Source organism: Vigna angularis, chromosome 1, assembly GCF_016808095.1.
Source record: "Vigna angularis cultivar LongXiaoDou No.4 chromosome 1, ASM1680809v1, whole genome shotgun sequence".
Classification (NCBI taxonomy): domain Eukaryota; kingdom Viridiplantae; phylum Streptophyta; class Magnoliopsida; order Fabales; family Fabaceae; genus Vigna; species Vigna angularis.
Window position 1 is genome coordinate 51,409,958 of NC_068970.1, and position 22,963 is coordinate 51,432,920.

The 22,963-nt window shown below is 34.6% G+C and overlaps 3 protein-coding genes and 1 pseudogene across 5 annotated transcripts; 2 read left to right on the forward strand and 2 right to left on the reverse strand.

Moving 5' to 3' along the window:
- The first annotated feature begins 682 nt into the window (after positions 1-682).
- Positions 683-1,163, forward strand: LOC108341827 (basic form of pathogenesis-related protein 1). The gene has a single exon (XM_017579482.2). It carries the CDS (start codon positions 683-685, stop codon positions 1,154-1,156), a length of 474 nt encoding a protein of 157 aa, XP_017434971.1. The 3' UTR covers positions 1,157-1,163.
- Positions 1,164-4,441: 3,278 nt separating this feature from the next.
- LOC108337637 (probably inactive leucine-rich repeat receptor-like protein kinase At5g48380) lies at positions 4,442-9,642 on the reverse strand. Of its 2 annotated transcripts, XM_052871928.1 has the most exons (3): positions 8,515-9,642; positions 6,331-7,192; positions 4,442-4,770 (listed from the first exon to the last, which is right to left on the reverse strand). In XM_052871928.1, the coding sequence occupies exons 1-2, from the start codon at positions 9,436-9,438 to the stop codon at positions 6,341-6,343; spliced, it is 1,776 nt and encodes a 591-aa protein (XP_052727888.1). In that variant the 5' UTR covers positions 9,439-9,642; the 3' UTR covers positions 4,442-4,770; positions 6,331-6,340. The 2 variants fall into 2 exon arrangements, with proteins under 2 accessions (XP_052727888.1, XP_017429696.1); XM_017574207.2 differs by lacking the exon at positions 4,442-4,770 and having other exon boundaries at positions 6,186-7,192; positions 8,515-9,641.
- On the forward strand, positions 8,866-12,836 carry LOC108326420 (probably inactive leucine-rich repeat receptor-like protein kinase At5g48380). Of its 2 annotated transcripts, XM_052871930.1 has the most exons (3): positions 8,866-8,976; positions 11,383-11,685; positions 11,906-12,836. In XM_052871930.1, the coding sequence occupies exons 2-3, from the start codon at positions 11,395-11,397 to the stop codon at positions 12,698-12,700; spliced, it is 1,086 nt and encodes a 361-aa protein (XP_052727890.1). In that variant the 5' UTR covers positions 8,866-8,976; positions 11,383-11,394; the 3' UTR covers positions 12,701-12,836. The 2 variants fall into 2 exon arrangements, with proteins under 2 accessions (XP_052727890.1, XP_052727889.1); XM_052871929.1 differs by lacking the exon at positions 8,866-8,976 and having other exon boundaries at positions 11,139-11,685.
- Positions 12,837-14,752: 1,916 nt separating this feature from the next.
- LOC128195226 (mitogen-activated protein kinase kinase kinase 1-like) lies at positions 14,753-18,867 on the reverse strand (annotated as a pseudogene).
- Positions 18,868-22,963: the final 4,096 nt, after the last annotated feature.

Here is a 22,963-nt window from a genome sequence, read left to right on the forward strand (position 1 = left end):
CAAAATGCTTAAACCCCATACTAACCTAGATAATCATGGAAACAGAACTGAATAAAATGCAAAGACAAAGCAAGACGATGGCAAACACACTGCCTTATGAAACTCGAAGAACAGCACCGTCGAAACTTCATCTTGTTTTGCTATTAAGATCTACGAGCCGCGGACTGAACTGTAGGTTTATGCGTGAATTAAATACCAGTGGAGACTAGATATGGAAAAGCCTAAAAACGAAGAAAAATAGAAGTGTAATTCTCTGTTGCAAATCTGACAAATAGTTGGAAGTATAAATAATGTAATAATATCATTATAAAACAGATCATAATACGTGAAAAAAATATAAAATGACACTTAATTTTATTTATAGTGACATTTATTTAAAAAATGTTACAATATTATTATTAACATCATTTATAGTAACATTTATTTGAAAAATGTTACTATGATTAATAAAATTCTTAGTTGCGAAGACTTCCACTGTCATAGAGAATTAGATGGACCTTCTCTATAGTTTCGTACATCAAATGTAAAGACAGAGAATGAGCGAAAGAGGAGGTACTCACTGCATCCACACAAAATGTTGTAATGTTTACGTCCACACGTCATGGTTTATTTTTCACCATGCATTGCTTTCCTTACAATAATATATATGTTGTGCTCGACCGAAGTCTGAATATCAAAAACAATGAAGACATCAAGTCTTGTGTTGATCCTCACCTTTATCTCAATGTGCAGCATTTGCTTCGCACAGAATTCTCCGAAAGATTACCTTGACGAGCACAACAAAGCTCGTAAAGAGGTTGGTGTTAAACCACTGAAATGGAACGAAACCCTTGTGGCCTATGGACAGAAATACGTGAACTCGAAGAAAAAAACCTGCGAATTTGAGCATTCTATGGGGCCTTATGGGGAGAACTTGGCGCAGGGTTATGGTGAATTTAGTGGTGTAGACTCGGTGAAAATGTGGGTGGGAGAGAAGCCGAATTATGATGAGAAGAACAACAAGTGTGTTAAGGACGAATGTTTGCATTACACTCAGGTGGTTTGGAACACCACAGAAAGTGTTGGATGTGCTAGAACCAAATGTGACAATAACTGGATGTTTATCATCTGCAACTATTACCCTCCAGGCAATTACATCGGCTCACGACCTTACTAACATTTTATACTAACCAACCACTCATATATATGTATATAATGTAATATTATCAATTTTTTATTCTCAATAATATCTTCTAATTTTTGCTTAGAAAAAAATTGCTGGTCCGAAAATTTTAGTATTGGAGTTGAAGGAATGAAACTTACACAATAAAAATAAAGGAAAAGGAAATCGAAATAATTGAAAGTTTAGTTACGAACTGTAAAACTAAAATAAGTTACGTTTTTATTGGTGCAAAAACTAACTGTTTTTCAAAACTACTACATTAAAATATATAATTAGAAATTTTACTTTTAGATACCTTTAAATGTACATTCGATTAAATTTAATACAGTTATAATTATCTTTTAAAATAAATATAAATTAAATAATAAAAAAATAGCTATAGTTTAAGAAATTACACTCTTTATAAATAGGTATTTCAAAATGTAACTAAGATTTATTATTTAAAAATAGTGGAAGTCTTAAATATAAAATTAATTTAAAATATATAAATGAATTGCAAACCTTATAAATTGATTTTGTAAAATTAAATTAAATTTAAAGTTTATCTCTAAAAAAAACTCTTTAAATAAGAAGAAAAAAGTAAGAGTTTTTTTTTAAATACATTAAAAGTATTATAATAAAATCATTTGTATTTATTATTTAATAACGATATTTGTAAGAGAATTTGATCTTATAAATAAGTATAAATAAATTCAACTAAATCTTAAGAAAAAAAATGAATATAAGCAACAGATCACACAGAAATCATACAAACATAAAACTAGTGATGATCATATTTTAGAATGAACAATAATAAGTCTAATAATTATATTAAGGATTACACTTAATATGATTAACTTTCTTAAATCTTCCTTTATATCCATAAATCTCAAAATAATTTAAAGAGACATGTGATAAGATGTTTTTCTTATTTAATTTAATTCTCTTGAAAATATATTGCTTTTATATAGTTGAATATATTTTGCAAAAGAATCTAATTTCAAACACTTTTAGTTTCAACGGGAGGTTATGGTTATTTGTTCTCCTCGAAGGTACTTGTCTTCTTTAAGTTAAATGGGTATTGTGCTCTGTATTTTGATTTTCAAGTCAGTGCATCAAATGAGAATAAATTCAGTAATTAATGATTGTAATAAATGTACCGCTTGTACTATGTTATTTATACTTATGATTATAGGCTTTTAATGGGCATGATCCAAGTAGTTATTGATTTGTCTTTGATTAATCAATTTGCTTAATTATACTTAATCACGATCTTGAGTTAGTGAACCTAGTCAACGCTTTTCATATGTCGGTCTTGGTAGCTGTCATAGGACATACTCATGTGGTGACAGTCAAGTACATCTAGGCACAAATGTTGAGATGTCTTAAGTCATACATGGTATACTCATGATTGGTCGATATGTAGCCAAGTTGTCATAATGTGGTCACACCATAAGGGATTAGTACATCTAGGCAACAGTGACGAGATGTCCTTAGACGAATATGGTACATTAACCCCTCAAATACAACATGCATGTACTTGAGTCTTTATGTTATCGTTATGGTGTCTGCATTTTGTGCCACCATGTTAAAAAAATTGTCTTTCTATGGTCTCGTCTTATAGGTATAATAGATCCTTATGTTGATGAAAATGTTTTAATCATGAGATGTCAGACCTGATAAGACGTGAGAGATGAAAAGTTGTCAAGTTACACAGGAAACGAAGCGTCAATGACGAGGTAGGAAGTTGCAACCTTTGGTCATTAGTTAATGCTTGTAAAGTGACTTTTTGATAACTTTTCATTTGAGTATCTTGCGAGACATGTTTTCCCTAAGATTTTAATGACTCACGTGATAGTAGCATTCGACGTGTGACGGTTTTGAGCTAGTAGAAGAACTAGGAATTTCTTAATGAAATCAAACTTGGACAATAATATGTTAACACACTTACACTCATTTGACATGTTTTTTGGAAAACTAAAAAATAATATGTAAAAACGTGTCAAAGTAATTTTTTGGTTTAATTGCTTACTTAGTTCCCAAATTCATCATTTAGTATCTTGTTAGTACCCGCTTTTAAAAACACTTGTATTGCGTCCCAATGTGGTATAATTGCATCAATCAAGCTCCTTCCGTTAAGTTGACAGAGCAGTATTAACTAACTCTGTGGTAAGGTGACAAAAAAGTTTTGAGCGGTGCTCCCTACACCTCACATGTCTCGCCCTGCACCTCCCAATTCACAATTTTTCCCTTCTTCATTTAATAAAATAATAATTTTTACAAATCCTCCACCCCTTTCTCTTCTCATCTCCTCTTTGCCGCATTTCATCTCTGAAACCCTACACCCCTTTCTTTCTCTCTCTACTGGCGCTTCTCCCTTCCTCCCCTCCTCCCTCATTTTTGACCATTTCTTTTTAAGGTTATCAAGTCAAGCATATGGAAAACTACTACTCCGCCGTTAACTTGTTGCAGTGCTTTTTCTTTGTGACATTTTGAAGGCAATTAGAATGTTTTGTTAAAGGTGAGATTTTTTTTGGAACATGTTATAGGGCGGGGTGCTAGAGAGAGGTGGTGAGGTTGGAGGAGGAGAATAAGGCGTTGATGGAGATGCGGATTCAGCCTCTGTTGCTACGGTTGGAGCAGAGCGTGACGATAGAGATCGAGCATATAGGTGGCGTGCAAGGAAGTGCCGTTGAGAGGGTTGTGGTTAGCCTGCGCCGCACGTGGAGTTGCGGTTCATCTTCGCTACACGTGGACTTGCAGTTCGTCTTCGCTGCACGTGGAGCTGTGGTTCATCTTCTCCATACTTGGATCTGCAGTTCGTCCTCGCCGCACGTGGAGCCGCGGTTCGTCTTCGCCGCACGTGGAGTTGCGATTCATCTTCTCCATACTTGGATCTGCGGTTCGTCTTCTCCTTCTCTGCATTTGGAGCTGCGGTTCGTGTTCTCCTTCTCCGTACTTGGAGTTGCGGTCCGTCTTCCACTTGAAGCTACTCTGCACTTGGAGCTACTACGGGGAGTTGGAATTAGGGTTTAGGGTTTTTTTATTGCTTTTCTTTTTTTTACTTTGTTATATTTAATTAAATTTTTATTTGATTTGTTTTAAATTTAGAATTTGTATTTTAGATATTATATATTATTTAGTATTTTTTATATTTATTTTTAACATTAAATTTGTTTAAAAATATATGTATGAAATACTATTTTAATATAGTAAATTTAATTTTGTTAATAAGATGAGGTGCATGTAATGATTAAAATACAAAGTTAAGGATTATTGATGAAAAATTATTATTTTATTAAATGAAGAAGAACAAAACTGTGAATTAAGAAGTGCAGGGTGAGACAGGTGAGGTGTAGGGAGCAACGCTCAAAAGTTTTTTACTCTTTTCTCTTTCTATGCTTCTCTATGCAACTCAGACCTAGGAATGGCAAAAAAATATGTGCTCGCGGATATCCGTGGATAAAATCTGTGACAGATAGTTGGTATCTTCAGATAAAATCTACGACGGATAGTTGATACCTGCGAATATTTATTACCCGCAAGTTGTGGATAGCGGAGTTTTAATACCTGCTTATAAACAGATCGGGTGCGGTATTGTACTATCCGTATCCGCGAATATCTACTACCTGCAAAAAATAAAAATAAAAATTTAATTTATATTTTACTAAGTTAAATTTAATTAAAATTAACATTAATTTATATTTTATAAAGTTAAATGTAATTAAAATTAAATTTTAATTTATATTTAATTTAATATATATTATATTTTATATATTTTTTAAAATTTTATTTAAATTTTATTATAATATTTTATAAAAATATATTTTATTTAAATATTTACAGATATAGATATCTGCTCATTTTAAAATATCCACACACGGATCGGAGCGAATAAATTTTTTTGTCCGACAGAATTGCGAGTACCAGTTGTCATCCTTACTCAGACCCGACTCTTGCTCTCTCTTATGTTTTTATTCAATTTCTCTCCCTCTTTCTTGTCGAGTTTTCTGAGTAGAAAGGAAAGAACGTCGAGTAGAAAATGAGAGCTCGGCAAGTTTTCCAAATGACAAGAATAACTCAGTAAAATAGGTGAGTAGTGCAAAGAGCTCGGATAAACAACTGAGAAGCAGGGGAAACTCAACCAGGCAGTCGACTATTATGGAAAGGTCGACCACACAGAAGTTCAATGAAAGCTGGAAAGAACTTATGGATAGCTCGAACAATCTGAAAAGGTGCTTGGAGAGCTTGCAAAGCTCGATGGAGAGTTTGGTCGGTGAAGAGCTCAACACAGAGCTCGGTGGAGAGCTTTTTCTGGAGAACTTGGTGCAGAACTTGAAAGAACGTGTAGAGAGCTCAAAGTCAACTGAGTTGTCAGTTCCTCTCTCTTCGGGGAAAAGGGCATATTAACCTAGGGAAAGAGAAAATCTGACTTGAAATATGAAATCTCGCTTCCAATATGAAGAAATTACCTCAAGAAGCTTTCGAAAATCTTATATTGAAGATTACCTGAACAAATTTCTAGAAATTTTAGGCAAACATACACTAGAGAAGAGTAGACGTAGGAGATCATAGATCATAGGATGAATAGAGGAAAACTCATTAGATTTAAACACAATAGATTTGCATATTTCTAAATCTGTAGAATTATAAAGACAGACAAGGATTGAAAATATTCAAATCAGATTTAATTTACTGATTAAGTTAATATAACTAAATTTAAAATAACATGAAAAAATATTGTGACAGTTAAGAATAATTAACAGAAATCAAAATATTTCTATCAGTTTATTAGATAACCACTAAAAAAATGGTTAATAAAAAACAGTTTTTTTAGTTCATTAAACAAAAGAAAAGAAATTAACATAGAAGTTTACAAGAGAAACTTTAATATAGTAAGTTGGAAACCAAAGGAAACATACCTTAAAAATAAAATAAAAAAATATATATTAAAGTGAGAGACATTTCCATTTATTTAACACATATTATAAAAATAAAAATAAAATGATATATCATGTGTTTTTTAAAATATAAAAAAATAGTGTGAAATGAATATAAAAAATTTGTATATAATATCTCAATAAACCTTAAATCCTAATTTCAAATGTTAGATGGGTAAGCCCGTTCTTATAGGAAAAAAAGTTTGTCTATACTAGAAGAAGAAATAGCGAGGTAGAGTGGGTGAGAACCATCACTATATTAATGTCCTTCACCCCATATATCCTTCATAGTGTCGTAAACTTCAAGCATCGTTGGCCTTTCATCTGCGAATGGTCGAACACACTTGCATGCAACTTTGATGAGAGTGTACACATCGTTTTCCAAACCTTCCCCCATCAGAGATTCATCAATTGCGTTAACAAAGTTTGAAGGATTTCCAGCTAGGTTAGTTGCAGTACTGAATGAACACGACAACTCCTTCAATGTTTTCCCTGTGATTAGCTCAAATAGCAAACTACCAAAGTCATACACGTCCTTCTTCCCATCACTCACATAAAACATTGTGTTTGCACCGTCTTCAATGTTCGGATTCACAAACTTGGCCTTTCCAAAGTTGGACAGTCTTGGTTCAAAATTCTTATCAAGCAAGATACACTCCGAACTTATATTGAGATGCACAACATGCAAGTTGCATATGTGGTGGATCCAGGATAAGCCTCTTGCTACCCCGATTGCTACTTTGATCCTCTGAGGCCATTTCAATGTAACTTCACCTTCTAAAGGATGCAACCATTTTGAAAGCCTTCCATTTGACATGAACTGGTACACCAAAATCCTTTCTTTTCCTTCTACGCAGAACCCAAGTAAGGGAACTATATTTCTGTGTCTGTACTTTCCCAGAATTCTTATTTCCAAAAGAAACTCTCTCTTGTATTGTTTCGAATCGAATAGTCTCTTAATGGCAAGGTTCCAACCATTGGGTAGCCTTCCCTCGTACATTATTCCAATTTTCCCCATCCCAATGGCCTTGTCTATGGAAAAGCAATCTGTTGCATCTCTCACTTCGTTGAACCTCATCGTAGACTTCATTCTCTCTGTCACTACAGAAATCTGTTGATGTAACCACAACCATATTAATCATTGCTAAACCTCATTATAATACATTACTACTATAGTTTTAGTTCATGGACATTTAACTAGTTAATCCTTACTTTTTTCTGTGCAAACTTTGTAACACATTTTCTGTTTATCTGAGATAATTTAATAGTTTAAGACAATATTGTGTATTAGCTTATCATTATCACTTCTCTATTATATAATTAATAAAAGAGTATTTTATGAATCAATTTTCATAAAAAGTACACAAAATCTTTTTACTTTTATTTCCCCCAAATTATATATATACACGGTTCATTATTTACAAAGTGTTTACATTGCCTCAACATGCATACAATATAACTTAGATTTCAATTATCTAGGTACTACATTAACGTTGGCCTTTTTTAAGGGACAAGACTATTGTTGTGCAGCTTCTTCTGACTATTCATTTATCTAGCCTTGTACTTTACTCGTTTCATACTGCATTTGTCATATCGCGAACATCAACTCTTGTTCTTAATGTTGCATTCTGTGTTTGATTTTCTTCCAACGTTGTTGCTACAACAAACCAAACTTTGGTTTATTCCTCTGCCTTAAATTCTGCGAAAACCCATCCAGGGCCTCATTGCATTTTCTTTGGGAACAATACGATTCATTGTTGATCTTATACTTAGTCTATACCTTATGATATATAATGTTATATTTTTCAAACACAAGGTATGTTCCTTCTTTAATAAGTCCACAAAGCTTTGTGTACTTGCTCTGATTTGAGTATCACATTGTAATAACTAGTGGACTTTAGCATAAACAAGAAAGGTGCCCTCTGCATGCAGTAACTATGCCTATTTTGTCTTTGTTCCAGATATATCTGTTATGCTTTAAGTGTTGTAATTAGAATGAATTATTTGTTTGCTTACTTGGTCCAGTAAAATGATGTCCCTTTTCACCTTTGGTTTGCCTGCATCCAAAGCTACTGTGCCTAGCCTACATGTTTTATCAGTATAATTCTGTCTATAGCCGAATCTCACCCAGTTAGCTTGCACACATCCAATTGTTATTCATTCAACCATTCATTTTAGTCTCACTGAGTCCTTGTGATTTGGTTCTATTTTCTGCACATCCTCCTTTGAAAATCCATTACATTATCTTCCATTCTCCTTACATAACTAAACATATATATATATATGTATATATATATATATATATATATATATATATATACCAATGAAAAATTAGTTTTTATATATTTATTGGTTTTTTTATTTTTTTATGAATATATCTTGAAAACAAAAGAGACTTGATCCAGAGACAGATATGGTAGGGACAGACAGCACCTCTTTGACGACTTTCTCCTGCAACTGCAGAGGTTGCAATTCGTGTTCGGCAGGAGCTTGAGTACGTGTCTTTCTCCCAGCAATGGACCAAAAAATTGTTCCTAATTCTTTAGCCTTCTTCCGGTGCTTGTTCCTTTGATGGTGTGATTGTTCCCAAGGTGCACAGTAGGACATGTAAATGACAATAACAGAAGTCACTGAAAAAGCATAGCCTGTGGCAAGACCCCGCTTGAACGATTGAGGGAAATCATGTGAGCTGTCCAATGAACACGGTGGCAAAGGCCCACCACAAAGCTCTCCATTATTTGCGTAATCAACAGAAGATATGTCTTGAAAGAACAAAGGCACCGACCCTGATAGATGATTGTTGGCAAAAGAAGCTGATTTGATCAGGGGAAGCTGACCAAGTTCTTGAGGGATGTGACCACTTAACTTGTTGTGATCAAGCCTAAGAGAATTGAGGTAAGTGCAGTTAGCCAAAGTAGGTGGAATACTCCCATTAAATTTGTTATATGAGAGATCTAAGGAGGTAGCATAAGGGATTAAGGTGGATATATCCGAGGGGATGGGTCCTGTTAGGTGATTATTTGAAAGGCTTAAGGCTGTTAATGACGAGCAATTCCTAATTCCCAGTGGAAACTCACCCTTCAACCCCATATTTTCCAGCGAGATACCCAACACTTTATTCTCATCCGGATGCCAGCATAAAACGCCCACAAAACTGCATATGAAACCTTCGGTTCTGTTGTCGAAGTTCCAGCTTGATAAGTAATTGAAAGGATCTTCTAAGGAATCCTTAATGGATATTAAGCAGGAGATGTCGCTTTCAACACCATTACCTACCATTAGAGATCTTAGCAAAGAATACAAGAAAACATGGATGAAAATATCCCTCTTTATTTGAGAACCCATTTCTGTGCTCATGCAGAAACGATCCTTTCTGATATAAGATAAGTTAAGAAGAGGAGAAGGATTGGAAAAGTGAATTTAAGAGACGAGAAGAATGGAATTGAATTTTCTTCAATTATACTTTTCAATACGCCAGAAATGAAACTCCAACTTCAAACAATATTCGAATCCTAATTTGATAGAATTTTATTCACTCCAGAGTATTCAAATCATTATTTATATTTGATAGTAATTATTAATATTAACGAAAACGTCAATCTTGTAGAGAAGGAGAGTGAGGCTTAATTTTTCCGTGGTTATAGTTTGTCTATCTATCACTCTCAAACTCTCACCACTAATTTTTCAGTACAGTTTGCACTGTACAAAGACCATTACGTTGACCACTCGCCACATTTGAACGAGTTTTTGGAAAATTATAAATATTATATTAAGGTTTTCAAAATATTTAAATGCAGAGTTTGGAATTTCATCTCAAGGAAATAGAATGATTTAATCCGTTGGACGGATTGGGGAAAGTTGAAGTCGTATATGATCTTTTATTTCAAAATTAAACTCATTTAGTTTCTGAATGTTAAGGATCACAATGGGTGGGATCGGATAAAAAGAGTGTCCTTGCATGTTATGTTTGAAAGAAATTGATATGTTATCTAGCACGTTACCTCTCTAATATTTATGAAAAAATATTCTCATTGTACATGATATGTATATTTTTATATTTTATTTTACATAAATTATTGTTTCCATCTTGGTTGCAGCGGTATTATCCCTATTCAATTTTTTTGTCTGGGTTTGTTTCTTGGATCAACGCATGTTGTTTTGACCTACTTGGACTTAGTGTTACTTTCTCCACCACCTTACACCTTTTCATTTTTCTTTTATCTTGATAAAATATTTAATTGTGATTAAAACGTATTTATTTTTACCAACATCCACGCATTGCATCAATGCACTCCCACATCAGATTTCTCTTGTTTCTTCTCCCTTTTAACTATGCTATTGTAGTGGTCCAATGGTGGTGCCAAGCAAAATACAGAGTTCAGTACCCTTAAACGGATATGAGGTATCCGTAGAATACTTAAATGGATCTTAATATCTGTGGACGGATTTCGAGATCCGTTTAAGTGTTTTATGGATACCCCATATCCTGTTGCCGCCTTTCACGCTTCTCTTTTTCTTCATTTAATACATAGCAGAGGCACATAGTAGCACCCAACACACGCACAACACCCAACACATAGACAACACATGTTCATAGAGAACCTTGACGAAAATGGAAAATTGAGGAAAGAGAAAGAGGAGAATAAGAGATGAACAATGAAAGTAAGAGTGTGGGGGTGAGGGTGTTGTGTGCGGCCGAGTGAATAAGAGAGTAAAAAATTAAAGTTTTAAGAAAAAAGTTAAGAAAACGTAAAGGGTGTGGGGATGGGGATGTGATGTGTGACTGAGTGAATAAGAGAGTAAAAAACTAAGGTTTTAAGAAAAAGTTAAAAAAGGTAAAGAGTGTGGGAGTGGGTGACTGAGTGAATAATAGAGTAAAAAATTAGGATTTTAAGAAAAAGTTAAAAAAAATAAAGAATAAAAGTAAAAATGGTATTTTTGAAATAAAAACAAATTTGAGAGGTGTAGGTAGCTGTGTGGTGGTGGAGGGAGTAACCTTGGACTTTCGCTTAATTGGGCCGTATGAAGAGACCAATCCATACCAGCAGGCCTTTTTGTGATCCGTTGAGGGCCCCTCCCTCTGCAGTTGCTCTTTTTCTATTTTGTAGCGTAAATTATGGGAGAGAGACTTTCATCCTTAAAAAGTCAACTTGATGGGAAGGAATCAAAGTATTGTAGCGTAACTTTGGGACAAAACCAGTAGAAATGAACCTTGTTTAAGCATAACCTTGGATCTATATGGAAGTTGACCTGAGAACCATGGTTTTCAACGTTCTTCTACTCATGTTGTGGTCATTGCAGACTTGCTTCGCCATGATCAGTGACGCAGGTAGCATTGAATTCGACGGAGGATCGGAAGAAAGTGATCATGAGACATTGTTTGATCCATCATTTTGGTACAGTTTTAGCATTGGCTATGTCTGTTCAGCCAGTGGGATCATCTTTGCTTATATGTGGTTCTGTGTCCCTTGGGCGCAACTGAAGAAGACCAAGAGAAAGTTCATGTCTTCCAACGTTGGTAGGCATGATATACGTGCAATAAAGGCAAACCAAGTTCCCCAACTACTACTCTATCTGTTGTTGCTCAAGAAAGGAAACCAAGAGGTTCTCTTCTTTTCTAATTTTACCAACATTCATCAATTTCATATCACACTCTAAAATTCTTAGGAAATTATGTTCGTAAACCTTTCTTAGTTACATATACAGCTTTTCTACTTGCCCTCTTATATACTGAATCCATCAAGATGCATTTTATTACTGATATTTCAATTCAAAGGTACACTCAAGAAAAAGTTTGGTATAACATAGTTTGGTGTATACACAGGTTTCTAGAGTACTGGACAAACTAAGATCGAGTATCAGCTTCATGGAACTGTGTAGAGCAACTGATTACTTCAACATGACCAATGTTATTGGGACAGGAAAGACAGGGACGGTGTACAAGGCCAAGCTTTCTAATGGCTCAAAAGTGGCAGTGAAGAGACTCTATGATTCCAAGTTATTTGAAACAAAGTTTGCCTTAGAAATCGGGATTCTACACAGATTCAAACATGGAAACTTAGTGGGTCTTCTTGGGTTTTGCACAGAGAGAAAGCAGAGGATCCTTGTTTATGAATTCATGCCAAATGGTAAACTCTCTGATTGGTTACATCCTTTGCAAAATGAAGCTTTTCCATTGGATTGGCCAATAAGGCTTAAAATAGCACTTGGGTTGGCTAGAGGTTTATCCTTTCTCCATGATTGTTGCAATTGGAAGATACTCCATTTTGGTATAAACTCGGAGCATGTTTTGCTTGATAAGAATTTTGAGCCCAAATTACGGAATTTCAGAAGTGCTGAACTCATGAAAGAAAGCCAGAAGAAGCTAGGGAAGAAGGATGTGTACGATTTTGGCGTTGTACTGATGGAGCTTATCACTGGAAAGAAGCACGTTGAAATGAGTATAGATTTTAAAGTCATTGATTCATCTTTATTGGGAAAAGGATTCGATGAGCAAATCTCTTGTCTGGTTAAGGTTGCAGTTGATTGCATTCAGTTGTCTCCACACCAGAGGCCAAGTATGCTTGACGTGTATAAATATATAGAAAGGTTATGGGAAGGATACGAAACTGATGACTGATTTTGTAATGTTGTATATCTATTTTTCATATGTCAGCTGTATAATTTTCTTGGGAGGGCAAAGGACGAGATAGTTGGAAAAATTCTAATGTAAATTTAAATCTTATATTGAATAGTAATACAAGAAAGTTAAACAACTTATAAAATAAAAAATCTATAAATTTATTATTCAAGTTTTGAGTTATAAATAGTGTCAATTTTATTTTATAGAATTAAGCTCTTATCTCATTCATATTGCATCTTTGAAACATCCATGATTTCGCTTTTGTAATTCGGAAAGGTGACATTTTAAGTTTAAATTTTTCATTATTCTCCATATTTTACCTGTAAATTTTAAACTTCATCTTCAATTTCAACATGTCATGTACTTTCTGTGAAATAAGTCCATATAATAGAATTTGCCCTAGTACGTCTTGGTTGGGGCCAAAAAGGTTTATAAAGCCAAAAAACAATTATTAAAAAAGTCTAGTCAAATATTCCCAAAGTCATGTGAACTAGACCTAATCCATGGGTTTTTCTTTTTAAAATTATCAAATATAAATATATTAACATCATTAATATTAATTTAACAAAAAAATTTAAAAAATATAAAAATCACATAAACAATAAATAAATAAAAAATTATTGAATCAATTGTTACAAATAAATAATTGACAAAAAAAAGTCTTTTCAATCTAAAACAAATACAATAAATAATTAAATAGGAACTCTAAAATTTCAAATATCTATATAATACTTGTGATTTTGTTATACTATTTTCTTATATATCTAATCACAATATTTATTTTAATCAATATTAAAAAAATAAAAGTGTTTTATAAAGTATATTTTGTAAAAAGAAAAGGAAAACAATATCGTCGTGTATCATTCTTTAAAAACATGAAAACCACTCATGTTTACTAATTATGACTCATTATAGAGAAAAATCTTGTACTTATTTTGAAAAAGTTTATTTTACATAATGAGAAAATTTACTCTTTTCTTAGTGTTTTTTGGTATTATTCTCAATTGTAGTCTTTCCTAGTCATTTTCGATATCGAAAATATATTTAAGAGTTAAATATGTTTTTAGTCCCTAAACTATCAAGCGATTTTGGGTTTTGTTCCTCTTTGAAAGGTTTGTTCATTTTAGTCCTCTTAGTTTTGAAACTCTTATGTTTAGTCCTTAAAATTGAACGACATTAAATTTTTGTATGAAGTGGCTAACGGTGAGTCAGGTGTGTGCCACAGTTGGGGTTTCTCATCTCTTTCACACCCACAATTGTTCCCTCCCCTGAGTCTCCATTTTCATCCATTTGGAGTTTCTCATGGTGCAGGTTCATGCAAGAGGATAACCCCGATCTCACCGCTCCTTCGCCGCTTCCTCCACCTCCCCACCACCAACGACAGCCTAGGGTCCGAGGGTCTCCTCCGTTGCTTCAATTCTCTCTTTTAATTCGTCTCCAACCCTCTTTTCCCCAATTTCTCCAATTCAACCTAGGTTTTTTTTTCCAACGAATTGATTCTCCCTCGTATCCCCAATTCCGATCTTTTGTGAATTTTCCTACACCCTTGCCTGTATGATGGTTGCCACTATCTAGTTCGTTTCATTGTTTGTTTCCGTTTCAGTTTTACTGTAGAATTTCAGTCCAATTTTGTTTCTTTTTTTGTTTTGAACTCTTAGAGAGGGGAAATTCCTTTTCGATTTTAGTAGTATTTTCTGAACTATGCGATGTTTGACATTTAGTTTTATTCGTTGCAAGAGAATTTGGTGTTGTGCACTACAAAAAAGAAGGACATTACCGAAGGCCACAATCCCTCGAAAACCGTCAGAAGCCGTCGGTAATGACCTTTTACCGACGGCTAGATGACCGTCGATAAATCCCTTGTCGCTAACATTTACCGACGACCGTTGCCCCTCGGTAATTACCGAGGGGCAAAAGCCTTCGGTAATTACCAAGGGGCAAAAGCCTTCGGTAATTACCAAAGGGCTGAAAAAAAAAGTATAAACTCAATCTAGAACCATGGATCCAGCAACAAACTTACATTATAATTGTTACTTACTAACAACCATGTCTACACTCCATTCATACAAATGACGGCCCATACCCATTTTTCAATAACTTTAATTAGAAGAGAATATTGAAGGCAAACCTCTGGGGCCATCCAGAATGTTGTTCCCTTGCATGATTTAACATCATTCAATTTGATTGCCTAAACACAATAAAAATAACACAATATTAGAAAATGGAAAGATAAACAACAGAAGATTGTTCAGAAATGAAAGCTCGACAAGAACAAAACAAAGTCATGAACCGAGAGCCACCTTCGTCAATCCAAAATCTGAAAGCTTAACAGATCCATTCGCATCCACCAATATATTCGCACATTTAATATCCCTATAATCAATGGAATAATTAGGTAATATATACAAAGATTGTTCATGACATTACATTAATGAAACAGAAATACAGAAAACAAAGTTATAGAAAATATGAACATACTGCACAACCCGAAAAAAAGAAAACACTGATAGTTAAATTTCCAATACCATATAAAACCCACATGTGACATGTACACATTCAACCTCTTGATCTTAACCTTATGCAATATCGATTTCTGATATAATATATAAACATCCATTTAGGGGGATAGAAACTGTCATGTATATATTCTAAGGGATATATCTCTGGTAGAGATTTCTGGAAGAGTATATCTCTGGTAGAGATTTCTAAGGGATCCTTTAGTTACAAGCTCAATAAATATATACAGATTTGACATGTCCTGCAATAAACAACATAGTTTAAATTACAATACAGATTTCAGTAGGCATCATATAGAATCAAATATAATTAATCAACTCTCAAAAATATATTGTACAGATAAGTAAATTGAGAAAGAAATCTAGAAGAAAAATATTGACATGAGGTTAATAAACTGATAAAGTTAATCAACTCTCAAAAATATATTGTACGGCATTGCAAAAGATAGCACTATATTTGGGTAAGAGAACCTTTTTCATTTCAGCAAAGGATTTTCATTAATGGAAAATGATTGAGATCATTTGATTCAACAAAATGTTTTATGTTTTCATTTTCTTTCCTATTGTCAAAATTTGTATAGGAAACAATGTAAACATATAACAATTAAATGTTTCTTCCACTTTCATATCCCAACTTTTGGAAAGAATAAACAAAATGAAAACAAGGTGTTACTTTGTAATTAAAAGTGAAAGCACTAAACAAAAATAAGAAACATTTTTCACAAACCAAAGCAATAGAGAGAAGAGAGAAATCTCATCTCACCTGTTCCAGTTGATATACACTTTGCCTTCCCTGATTCCCCTGATCAAGTAGTGAAACTTGTTTTACAGCAAAAAGAATTCATCTCTGCAGTGGAAATCAGAACATATAAACAAATTAACAAAAGGAATGCACAGGTAGTTAGCACTTAAGTAACTTCTAAAAGAAACCATAATGAGATCAAATATCAAATCTTGTGAACTTCAATTAATTTAGAGTTTTGAAACAGGGGCTTTGTAGGGAAACCAACCCATATAATGAAGCAATTTGAACACAAGATATACAAAAATAGATGATAACTTAACTAAGTGGCCTAATAAACTTAGTTTGACCATTCTATGACAAAAAAAAATACTCATATAATGCTTATGAGTATTTCCCAATCCAGAAGAGCAACATAACAAATATATTTTAGCATCAAAGAGTTATGATAGTTTAGGAAAGCCCCAACAGGGGCTCCATATTAAAGGAAAACTTAAACCATAAAAGCAACAAATATAAAATAATATAATCTAGAATATTTGGCAAAGAAAAAAGTTAAATCAATACTAATTATGTTTTCCATTGCTTAAAAATCAACAGCCCAAGGAGTAATGACACGGGCCAACACATGCAAAAAAGGAATGCACTAATCATAGTCTTTTTCAATATATTGTTAACCAAAAGTACAAGACAGTTTAAAAGTTCTGTTATATATGTTCATATATCATCTTGATTCTATTTGCATGTTTCCTTATTTCCTTAATTTATTTAGTTTCCTTAGATAGCTTGGTCATAATTCCTGAATATTATGTGTAGAAATAACTCACCAAAACACAATAAATCATCTTTCCTTTCATCTCAATAGATCTGATCACTTCTTCACTGTAAACAAATTACTGTTTTGAAAAGAAAGGAAATGATTGATTATATTATTTAAGGAGCAAGACATTTTCCCAACAACCACGACTATGCTTTAGTCCACAAACTGAAAACAATTATAGCATACTGGTAAGCACTCTCCAACAAAATTGACATTCACATACTGTCATATGCTTTTCCAACATATTCTCATATCCAAACCTTCTACAACTAACCTGCCAATCTCCTAATTATAACACTAACATTCCATAACATAGTATCCTACAAAGATTTCAGTAGAAAGAGAGGAATTAAATAGATGAACCGAATCCCTGAAACTGTTCTCACTGGCCCTACTATAATTATTTCTCTTTTTCTTAACCCTATTCTCTAACTCCAACACCACAGTAAACAATGAAATAAACAATAAGGCTTATCTTTTGTTTCTAACAATAACTTTGAGTGAGTATAAGCAAAGTGATGGGCTCAAAATCACTTACTCAGAAATCCCTTCATAAACATAGCCAAACGAACCACGCCCCAAAAGATTACCCTTTTGCCAATTACCCGCGGTAGTAGAATTAGGACCTGTGGTAGTGCTAGAAGTATCATCTTCGTTCGAAGTAGAAAACCCAGAAAACTCATCCACAATATCTGCAATCCTCGCCGCGTTTTCCTACTCTTCTCTCTCCACCCTCACTCCACCAATATGAAGGCAGCAACACTGTCTAGGCTTCAGCAACGTCCCCTCCAACAAAGTCCCTCAACCTCCACACCACCAGCCCGCAACCAACCCACGATGAACCCTAGCCCAAGACTCCCCAAACCACCACACACCGTGAACAAACAGCGATCAACGCACCACTCACCACCGTGACGGACCACCACCAGTGACTAACCGAGAAACTGAGGGAGCATGAAGAAAGATAGGGAAGTGTGTGAAGAAATGGATGAGACGGACCAAAGCGACGAAGCTGAAGAAAATCAAATTGGGGAACGAAAAACCCAATTTGGGACTTAAATTAGCCAGGACGTTACAGACGGCTTAAAAGCCTTCGCTAATCATCTCAATACCGAGGGCTTCAAAGCCTTCGGTAAAATGCCGTTTATAAATCGCGCTTTTCCAGTAGTGGTGATTTCGTGAAATTGGCAATGTACGTTAGGGAGTGTCAACCTTCGTTGAAATGGGATGGTATGGCTTCATTAATGTTAGTGGGAGCTGGCTCATTTTTCTATTGAGCGTCATGCAGTAAGGAGTTTTCATAAGTAGTTTGTTTCAGCTTTCCTTTTGTCTTGCTCGATCTCGTGCTATAAATCTATTTGGAGCTGTAAATGGATTTGTTATTAATATGTTTATAGTATAATAATGTACTTTAGTATTATTTGTATAAGCTTCTTCGTAAACACTTAAGGAGAAGAACATAAGGAAGTAAAATGAATTGGGTTTTTCTGATAAATTTAAACGAACCATCTTCAGCCCTTGGACAAGTTTAATGAGAAACTTATATTGAAGTTTAGTGCTAAAGTTGATTTTAACTTATGAGAGAAATTCAATTCATTTTATCTTATTTTCTTCTCTTACAATGTTTGTGGAAAAGTTTATCTAAATGTTTTCTAGCGGGTAATAATCAATATTTTTGTTCTGCATTAATAGGTTTCAGGCAAGAATTGGGAGACTCAGTTTGATCTTGTAGTGCAAAAGAAAGTATTTCTCTTGACCTGCCTTCTAAGCTTTAGTGAGGTTGATAACTTAATGTTGAGTTCTGGAAATAACTTGAACAGTAGCAGCAATAGCGGGATAATTTCTTCGGATATGCCACCCTTGCCATAGTGTTTGCCACTAGATTCAATTACCGTAGGCAATAGAAAATATACTGGAGAGCTAAGAAGGGTTCTTGGTGTCTCTGCTAGAAACACGTCTGAAGAAAATATGCCTAACAAAGCGTGAGAAAACCGCACTCCACAATTGTCTCAAAACCATTGACGAAACCCTCGGACCCTAGGCTGTTGTTGGTGGTGGGAAGGCGGAGGAGGCGGCAAAGGGGCATGAGAGCGGGGTTGTCCTCTTACATGATCTGAACCTACACCATGAGAAACCCCAAATGGATGAAAATGGAGACTTAGGGGAGGGAACAGTGGTGGGTGTGAAAGAGATGAGAAACCCCAAACGTGGCACATACCTGGCTCACTGTTAGCCACCTCATACAAAAATTTAACATCGTTCAATTTTAAGGACTAAACATAATAGTTTCAAAACTAAGAGGACTAAAATGAACGAACCTTTCGAAGAGGGACGAAACCCAGAATCGCTTGATAGTTTAGGGACTAAAAACATATTTAACCCTATATTTAATAGTAACTTGAATTAACTTACCTAATTATATATATATATATATATATATATATGTATGTATGTATATGTATGTATATGTATGTATATGTATGTATATGTATATGTATATGTATATATATATATATATATATGTATATTTATGTATATGTATATATATGTATATGTATATATACATATACATATATATATATATATATATATATATGTATATATATGTATATGTATATATATGTATATGTATATATATATGTATATGTATATATACATATACATATATATATATATATATATATATATATATATAGGGATTTGCTAGTAAGCTCTTTTTTCAATTGGTACATTTTAGCAAAGTGTACTGGGTTTTAGTAAACAAAAATATCCTCATATATTATAGATTATAAGTTTTAAGGTCAAGGGTATTTGAATAATTTTTATCCTCAAAACTAAAAAAAAAAAAATAAGAAATCCCCCAAACCCTTACTCACCCCTCTGATAACGGTTGATTTTACGTGTTTTTGTGTATATATTTTGTGAATAAATCAACTCCTTCATAGCTTTTACCTTGTTTTATCCTCTAGTTTAGTGTGTTTTCTAGTTTTCTTGTGTTTTATTTAGTATACGCTTGTTTTTACCTCTAATATCTTTATTTGAGTGTGTGAAGTAAATGAATAGGAAGCAATTCTAGTGGAGGAAAACAAGCAAGAACTCAAGAGAACATGTTTTGGGACAATAAAAGATCAATTTGAAGCAAATACCCATGTTGGACGCCTTTGGAGCAAGCAGATCTGCAGAAAAAGTGAAAAAGATGTAGTGTAGAAAAATCAGGCCATGCCCCCTGGTTCAGGGGGGCTGAGCGCCACCTGCACAGAAGCTGATTTCTAGTGTACTCGAGTCGGGCGCCCCATGAAGGGGGCTGGGCGCCAGTCTTCGTGCAACTCTCGCGCCGGGCGCCCTCGGAAGGGGCCTGAGCGCGGACGATGCTGATGTATCAAAATGGGTTATTTAAACATGGGTCTCGCGATTTTTTGAGCATTCTTCTTCTCCTACACTTCATTCTTCACCTAGAGAGATTGGGAGAGGCCCTTGGAGGGTGTTTGGGGTGTTGGGAAGCTCTCCCACTCCTCCTTCGGTCTTCAAGCTTCATCAATAGTGATTTTGCCCCTTTTGGGTTGAGGAAGAAGATGGGTCACAAATTGGAGATGGAGATGCGAAGGGGAGGCGCAAATGGAGCATGGAGTAGCTACCAAAAACCTTGGGAAAGGCTGTGCATCCTCTCTTTGGTTCCAATTTCTTCCCTATCTCTTCAAATTATTAGAACCCTAAGTTCTCCAACATTGAGGGCTTTTCCTATTTGTTGAGATTGGTTGTAAAACATGGAATTCTTATGTATTTTGTGATGTTAATGCTATATGTTTTTCCAATTCATGTTAGTATTCGATTTCTATGCTTAATGCTTGCTTTGGATTGATCACCCATGCATGAATTTTGGTTCTTGATGTATTGAGAAATATGAATTGAACCTAGAACTGAAATTGAACACCTATTGGATGGAATTGAGATGTTTGTGAATGCATGAGAATGAAATGGATGAATTCTAGTCTTAACAAATTGTAAATACTTTATGTTAAATTCCTTGCACACCAACTGTTTGATAAAAATAACAAAAAGAGTTTCTTGTGTTTTTCGTACACTTTGATGTCTAATTGAGTTATGGAAGGAAGAGTTGTCATGTGTTGCATAAGTCCCTTGGGAGAGAACGATATTTATCACTTGCTACGCTGCGACCGGTGCACTTGTCGTTGGTTTTACAGCTAACACCCTCTTTCATCCCTCATTCCTCTTAATCATTTCTCTTTCATCTCTCTCACTCTAACCTTCTCGTTGTCATCCCTAATCTACTTTCCTCACTTATCCAATTTGTTTTTGATAGCGTCCTCCTCGAGTTAGGTTGGGCCAATGAAGATGAAGCTATGAAGTTGGAATTTGTGCGGAAGCTATGAATATGGTGGCGGACTCACGGTTTTGGTGAGTATTTTGGTGGAAGGTGTTTGATGGATCTTTAGAGAGGTTAGGCCAACTCTAGAGAAGGGTGGTTAGAGGGGCATCATGGGATGCTCTAGCCTTGACTTCAGACAATATATGTTTGCACACATTTTGGCATAATAACATTCAAATTCATCAAGTGATTTTACAAGGAAGGAGACCCTTCTATTTATAGAGAAAGGTGTCTCCAAAGTAGACAAGAAACTCTAAAAACTATCCACTCTTAAAGAGACATGTGGCAATCCACTTTTACAAAGTTTCTTCACTCTTAGGGTGCCATGTGGCAATCCACTTTTGTAAAGTCTTGTCCACTCTTGGAGTACCATGTGGCAATCCACTTTTTCAAAGTTCCTCCACTCTTAAAGTGTCATGTGACAATCCACTTTTGCAATGTTTCTTCATTCTTAGAGTGACATGCGACAATCCACTTTAGTAAGAGTTTCTCCTCTTAGAAAATGACACGTGGCCACTTCCTTCTTAAGAAAAACTCTTCACTTAAGATCTTGTCATGTGGCCATCATGTCCCATGGTGGGACACACTCTTTTAAAATAAGATTACAAACCATACAATACTTGGCCCTTAATACAAGGCCTAAATTGAAATCCTATACTACTTGACCCTTAATACAAGGTCTAAAATACACATAATTTTACTAAGAACATGTTGATGGCTCATTGATGAATCATTATTTTATTCACTTCATTTAGTTTATTGTGCTAGAATTAATCAGGGAATTGTGCTTAATTGTCCAGTATTTTCCCATTTTACTGAATTGAGCCTAATCCGATCAGAAATTCTTATTTTAATTAATTTGAATTATCTGAAACGAATTATTTACATTATTGAGTGCATGAAAAATTTTGGAAAATATTTTTGGACATTTAGACTTTCTGTACAAATTCCCAATTCCTCTCGGGTAATTGTTTACAGGGGCAGAAGTGCCTAAAAGTCAGTTTTTTTGCCAATGGTGACCTGTGTTCACCTGACTGAGTACCTGTGTTGGACTTTCTGTACAAATTTGCAATTCCTCTCGGGTAATCGTTTACAGGAGTGCTGTAAACGATTACCAGTGCTGCGTGAATGTTGTGTCAACTTGTGTGTCTTCGTTTGAGTTCAATTCTTATCCGTTTTGCATGCAATTTTTTTTCATAGTTTCGTCTGGATGTCTATTTTCACGTATAGTTTTTACTTTGTTCAAATTCATTGTGTGTTATTCCCAGTATTTATTTTACTATCCTATGTCAGTCCAGTGATTACTGTTTAAGTGCTCTAATATATTTGCATTGTTTGCTTATTGTTTAGCAATTGTGATGGCTGGAATTGATCATTTAGAAGCAAAACTTGGAACCCACATATACACCACACGGCCTAGGACCCATTGGAAATTCTATTTTGCAAAGTTTTACCTTAGATTATATTTTGTAATGAGGTGTTGATTTTGTAGTGCCATTACTGCAACCAAAAATCACACGGCCAATTCATGCTAAAAGCCTATTCATTCTTTGCCAATTGATGAAACATAATGGAGGGGCCACACTTGTTAAGAAGCACACGGCTGTCCAAATAAATATGGGTCCATGATTTTGAAGGAAGAAATACTACACATGGTTATCCAATGGAAAGGCACTGCCATTTACTTTTGTTGGGAGAAACATATGCTAATTTATTGGGTGGCCTTGGTGACTCATTTTCACATGTAAACCAATTCGGCAATATGGGAGGCTTATTTCTCTTAGTGGGAGACAAC

Bases quoted from the DNA above. Each gene is read 5' to 3' on its own strand.
- LOC108341827 (XM_017579482.2), top strand. From the start codon at position 683: ATGAAGACATCAAGTCTTGTGTTGATCCTCACCTTTATCTCAATGTGC.
- LOC108337637 (XM_052871928.1), bottom strand. From the start codon at position 9,438: ATGAGCACAGAAATGGGTTCTCAAATAAAGAGGGATATTTTCATCCAT. The intron at 7,193-8,514 runs GTGCTGTCTGTC...TTACATCAACAG, and splicing joins AGGAGAAAGTCGTCAAAGAG to ATTTCTGTAGTGACAGAGAG.
- LOC108326420 (XM_052871929.1), top strand. From the start codon at position 11,320: ATGGAAGTTGACCTGAGAACCATGGTTTTCAACGTTCTTCTACTCATG. The intron at 11,686-11,905 runs GTTCTCTTCTTT...GTGTATACACAG, and splicing joins TCAAGAAAGGAAACCAAGAG to GTTTCTAGAGTACTGGACAA.